Below are 6,068 nucleotides of genomic sequence, written 5' to 3' on the forward strand. Positions count from 1 at the left end.
TCTGCTTACCTTCAGTTTAACCGAGTCGCTGGTGGTGGAATCTACCAAAGGAAAGAGACGAGCGTTAGAAGCAATGACATCTAAACATCCTCCATAAACCCCAACAGGAAACTATGCAGAGTCTAATCATCTGTTCAACACTACTGATGAGTAACACACACAACGGTTTTACTGACAGAGAGACAGAAATGATGGGAAACAGGCAGAAACAACGAGATGAAGCGAAGACAAAGGGCCACCAAAAAACACAGAGATAGAGCGTTTAGACCTGGTCCTACCGAAGAGGCCGATCCAGAGTCTCAGCTAGAGCAGAGAGAGAGAGAAGGAAACGCTGACAGATCAATAACTCACAGCCCAGCTGGGAAGAAAACCTCTTTTTAGTCACAGAACACGGGTCTGAACATGGAGGACAGATGGAGAAGAAGCAAGCAGCAGCTTTGCTTGAGTTCTGTCCGTTCTGACAGATGATCACTACTAACCCCGTTGGTCATGTGACTCCGCCTCCCCGCACGCTGCCTGCGCCATCTTTGCTCTTTATTGCCCCCACAACAAATCCCATGATGCTTTGCGAGGAGAGCTCTTGCAAAGCAACCTGGGATATATCTGCTCATCTAGAGACTATGGATGATCACTGCTTTACAAGGTGCATTGTGGGAAATTTCGAGATATTCAGACACTTGTATAAAATGGCATCATCCCGATAGGCCTCTATGGAGGGGTTATGAACTGGTGGAGAGGTGAGCTCCCCCTGGTATCCACGCCCCCCCGATGGTTCCAGGCTCCTCGTGTTTTCGGAGTAGCTACCTGATCATCTTATTTACTGTGTTCCAAACATATGAACGTTTCTATTGTTGAGGCTGGTTGGTTATGGAGTTAATTTTGGTCCATTATTATAGGAACATTATTTTTCCAGTTAGGGAATAATTTAACTTTAACTTTTTTATCATATAGTGGTAAAATTTAAATATTATATGGATAATAATGTAAATAATATTAACTGAACTGATCTCACATTGGAGAAATTTATCTCTGCATTTAACCCATCTCCTTGGGGAGCAGTGGGCGGCCATTGTGCGGCGCCCAGGGAGCAGTGTATGGTTAAGGGTCTTGCTCAGAGACCCACAGTGGCAGTCTGTGGGAGTGGAGATTGTACTCACAACCTCAGCATTCCAAGCTCTATGCCCCCACTCCCCCCAATCACATGATTGTACATTTGGAACTATTTTATTCACATGTGTATCCCATGTAAAATATGTGATCCGCCTCCATGTCCTAAAGGAGAACTTTCTGCAGCGGCTTCAGGGCGTTCTGCAGGTTCTGCAGCGCCTCCAGGCCTGCGGTGTTCTGCAGCGGCGCCGTTCAGCACCGGTGGTTCTACAGCGGCACTGTGGCCGCCTCACCGGCCAGCATTCCCCTCCTCACCTGAGGCGTCTCCAGGCATGCCCGGCCTGCCGATGTTGGACAACAGATGATCGATGTTGGGGACCGGTTGGACGTCCCCTTTGTCCTCTGAGGTCTGCAGACACACAGACGCCCACAATCATAAAAAAATTGGATCCTGCATGGCGTCCGTCCATCAGCAGAGGGAGAACCTCACCTTCTCTTCTCGATCCAGTTCTCCGTCACAGAAGATCCAGTCATGCTGCAGAATCAAATCGGGACCATTTTTAATGCAAGTTTAACTTCTCTTCAGGATCTGAGGATGCGGTGGGAGTTCTTACATGCAGGATCAGTGTCTCCACTATTCTGTATCGGTCAGGCATGTGGGTGACCATGTCGGTCATGTTGTCCTCTGACGTCCTCACCAGGGTGGGGCCAAACACCAGAGCCAGGTTTCTAGGCTCCATCTGCAGCAACAGAACTTCGTCAGGGATTCAAAGTTGAGATTGAGGAGAACCGTGAGGACACCGAAGGTTACCTTGTTCTTCTCTGAGTGGTCTGCTACTCTCTTTAGGTGACCCACCAGGAACTTGAGGGTGTGGTAATAATGATCTGGCAAGCCGAGGATCTGAAAGGAGCCGAGGAAAGAGTGTGAGGAGAAATTACGGCTTTAATCTCAGCAGATTTTACCGGGAGAAGAATTTCCACACCAGTTTCTTCATGCTCGTTAATCTCTCCTCTGCATCTTCTATCCGGTTGGCCTCAATGAAGCTGATATATTTATCTGCGGACAAAAAAATCTCAGCAATCCTGAAAGGCAGGAAACTGCAGAGCGAACGAATCAAACGGGATTAAAGCGGCTCGCTCAGACTCACCGTCTGTGAACAGAGGCTCCGGCAGTTTACGAAAGAACGACTTCAGCAGGCTGCTGATGACGTTCAGATCTTGCCACCTCTGTGGACAAAGAGACGGAGGCGTTAGAACCTGATCTGGATCCGGCCTGAAGAGACGCGTCCTTCCAGTTCCCCTCACCTCCTCAGCGGTGTCCATGTCCAGGCCCTTGTTCAGGTGCTCCTGCAGACAGGACACCATGGCGTTGTTCCCGGGGACGCGGTAGATCCCGGTGTACTCCAGACCCGTGGCCTCCACCACGCCGCAGCACATCTCCACAATACGAGGGACAAACTATGGAGAGGAGAACGACTTTGTTTCAATGATCCCCAGAAACTTTCATGTTTTCCACCTTTCCTATGGCCGCACCGTAACCCTGAGGTTCACATCGCGCGCAGAAGGAGCAGCAGAAACGTGCGTGCTGCTTTATTTCTGACGCTTGTCCAAGTTTAGTTCTGACGCGTGGCTGAAGCATCTTTGCTACTCTGGCTGCGCGGTCAGAAAGTGGGTCTGATGCGCGTTGGGCGGAGCTACCCTATCATTTCTTTGCCTGGAACAATGGCAGCTATATTTGCTGTGATCAGTGGGTAGAAAGTAGTTTTAACCTATGTTGAAGGAGAAAGTCCTCCTGAAAACATGGTCAGTGCAGTCAGTTCATCCAGATTACCATCCTGCCTTCAACGATTATTTCTCTGTCACTGGGAATCCCCAGCAGCAGCTGCCTCAGGCCTGCTCGCCTCTTGGGGGTTTTCCGCTGTAGCTGGAAGGTGTTTTTCATGTACGTAATCCAAACTGCAGGCACCAGGGTAATAAAAGTAAACATGTTTAACGGCAGGTATCTACATTTTAAGTTAATTTAGGCTTTATGAAAGTCGCAGGGAAGTGGCTGTTTCAACCGTTGCATTTCCAAATTCTCCTGAGTGGTGCCCGACTTTACACGAGTGAATAAAATGATTGGTCGATTATCAAGCGCTTTGCATCAGCAGTGCTGTGTCCGTTTCCCTGCCAGCTCCCAGATCAGCTTCTCTGATTGGTTGATGTGGCGCGTCCAACAGCTAAAGTTTAATTTTTCAACTTCAGCAGCTGCTGCTTCTGAAGCGCCTCAGATGCTCATGAGGCGCTGTTCTAGACGCTGCAGGACCTTCTGCTGCACCTTGATGCGTGTCAACCATTGACTTTGCATGGAAACCAGCTGATTCTGCTGCCTCTGCTGCTTGCAGTCTAAATGTAGCATAAACCTAAACCTAAGACGCACTTTTATCCTAATTCTAACCTCTGGCTAAGAAAACTGGACTAGAGACACTTTACTAATCCTAATCCCTAAAAACAGATTTTAATAATCATATATTCTTTCCCCAAAATCATTCTAACTAATCCTAAACCTTTCGCCTCAACACAACCGAACCCTGAAACCTCCTTCGCCTTACAACACAACATGTAGAACTAGAAAACACAGATGTTCCCTCAGGTCAGCCCAATAAAGGCGTCACTTCCAGAAGAACTGGTGGAGCGGGTCGGCCTTCTGGGCGGCGCTGGGACAAAACCGGTCTACAGAGGCAGCCATCGAACGGGAAGGATAGAAAACTGCTGGTTCTTTGACCTTCTCAACTGGATGATCATCTATAAGTGTTAAAGGCCAGATGAGTGCCCCTTCAGTAAAAGGACATTCTTTGCCCACCTTATAGTTGACAGCAGGCTGACAGTCCTCCAGTCTCACCCCAAAGGCTTTGGGACTGCAGCTTTTCTTTGTTTTCTTCATGAGGTTTATTCCCCACAGAGCCTTGTTGTCGTCTGAAACCAAACACAAAGACATCTTTTTATTTGAATCTTTCTGAGTAAAAGTTTAGTAAAAAAGCTCATTTATGAAGTGGAGGGAAATTTAGATGCCAAGAATTTTTAAAAATGAACCATTTAATCCATCAAATGAATGGTAGAGCGGTACAGCATATAGCTCTACTAACTCAGCTGTTCAGAACGCTACAAACCAGGCATAAAAAAAAAATTAAATAATCTATGCGTTTTTCAACATGTTTTTTTCTCCCACATTTTTACATTTGATCACTGCTGCACTTTAAGAAATGGAAATTTTGCTTTTTTGTATACACCCTGTGTACAAAATGACAATAAAGTCTAAGTTTATTTTAGAATTCTTTGTTCTCTTTTACGCAGCTACAGCTCAAACTGTTCGATGAAGCTGCAGGGTTTAAAAGTTCCCAGCTCACCATGTTTGTTCTCACTGTGCGACCCAACGCTCTGATGCGATCTACCTGCTCACACTGGTCTAAAAACCAGGTGGGACTCAGCTCCACAGTGAGATGGCGCTACTTTGACTCGTCTATCTGGAAGCCAAATGAGTAGAAGAGGAATCTGAAGCTCACTAGAGTGAAACGCGCTGCCTTGGCAATTTGGGCAATTTTGTGCTGAAAGCTCTAAAAAGAAAAGGAGACGACGTATTTGGACAAAGACATGGCTGAGCAAACGTGGCTACTACAGTCTGTCAATTTTACAGAAAGAACTCCATTTCACTCATTGCACCCCCGCCATGCTGCTGGGTTTTCATCTGAGAGGAAGAAGAAGAATCTTTGTTTGCCCACTGAGCGATTTGCCCACGACCACCTTACGACGGCCGACTGGATTTCAAACATGTTTGATTCCTGATGGGAATCAAACACGCACTATCAGGCTGAAAGTTCGGCCCAATCGAAAAATTCTCGTACGATTGAAGATTCCTGTAAAGCCCGGCTCAACAGGAAGCAGCCGTTGTGAGGGACTCACTGACATCAGGAGAGAACTGTGGGGAAAAAATTTAAAATAGAAGAAAGTTGCTCCTCAAATCTATCCGAAATCAGAGGAATTAATTTCTGCTGAGTCATGAAACTGATTTTATTTATTCTCTCTTTGTGTTTTCCTGCACTGCTGGCAGGTTCTCTGACACTAAAACCGCATTTCCTGGTGCAAAGTGTGCCGTAGGTGACATCATTGACATTATTCTGTTGCAGGTTCGGGTCAGTTTGGCGCCGCAAACTGTTCCTGATGGAGTCACATACAGGAAGCCTTTTTAAAGTAAAAAACAAACAAACAAGATGACACCCACCGGCTCTGAGCGCTCGGCTCACTGACGTCTGTTCTGTTTTAGCCAGGAGGAAGTCGGGCACCATGCGGTGGGCTCTGGGCGAGGAATCCGGCTTGTTGCCCGTCAGACTAGAAACAGGAGGAAACAGGAGCACAGAGTCAATGTAGAGGCCTGGTTCTGATGGTCCACTAGAGAGGCCTACGGCTACATGTTGAAACTAGCAACTGATATGAAAGCATCAATAAAGGCTAAACTAATGGTTATGGAAATTTAAGGAAGCACAGATCCAGAGAGTTGGTTAATATGCACTTTAATTAACTTCTCATTTTAAATGTTATTCATCTTGATCCATTAGCAAATAAAAAAAAAAAAAACATTTTTAAAGAAAAATCTACATGCTAACAGTTTCTGCTAACCTTTCTGTGACGGCCTGGTGGTTAGGGCATAGAACTTGGAATCCAGAGATTTTGAGTTTGAGCCCCACTCTGGGTCCCTGAGCAAGACCCTTAACCAGACACTGTTCCCCGGGAGCCGCACAATGGCAGCCCACTGCTTTTGTATCTATGCTTCTTTTTCTATGTCTGCTTCTGTCTCCTTGAACCCCAGTCGGCCTCAGCAGATGGCCGCTCACACTGAGGCTGGTTCTGCTGGAGGTTTCTTCCTGTTAAAAGGGAGTTTTTCCTCTCCACTGTCGCTACAAGCATGCTTAGTGTGAGGGATTGCT

General features: G+C 46.7%; 1 protein-coding gene across 1 annotated transcript in view; it reads right to left on the minus strand.

Annotated features, from left to right (window-relative positions):
- Nucleotides 1-6,068, minus strand: part of LOC107091580 (rho GTPase-activating protein 23-like) — an 83,313-nt gene that overhangs the window by 4,572 nt on the left and 72,673 nt on the right. Inside the window, exons 13-22 of the mRNA XM_015385582.1 lie at nt 5,366-5,472; nt 3,950-4,062; nt 2,413-2,565; nt 2,256-2,334; nt 2,091-2,164; nt 1,919-2,008; nt 1,722-1,847; nt 1,598-1,642; nt 1,423-1,516; nt 10-41 (exon numbers count right to left, since the gene is read on the minus strand). Coding sequence (XP_015241068.1) covers nt 10-41; nt 1,423-1,516; nt 1,598-1,642; nt 1,722-1,847; nt 1,919-2,008; nt 2,091-2,164; nt 2,256-2,334; nt 2,413-2,565; nt 3,950-4,062; nt 5,366-5,472 — 913 coding nt within the window. The remainder of the gene's footprint in view (nt 1-9; nt 42-1,422; nt 1,517-1,597; nt 1,643-1,721; nt 1,848-1,918; nt 2,009-2,090; nt 2,165-2,255; nt 2,335-2,412; nt 2,566-3,949; nt 4,063-5,365; nt 5,473-6,068) is intronic.

The sequence above is a fragment of the Cyprinodon variegatus genome, unplaced genomic scaffold (genome assembly GCF_000732505.1).
Source record: "Cyprinodon variegatus isolate N-32 unplaced genomic scaffold, C_variegatus-1.0 Scaffold344, whole genome shotgun sequence".
NCBI lineage: Eukaryota > Metazoa > Chordata > Actinopteri > Cyprinodontiformes > Cyprinodontidae > Cyprinodon > Cyprinodon variegatus.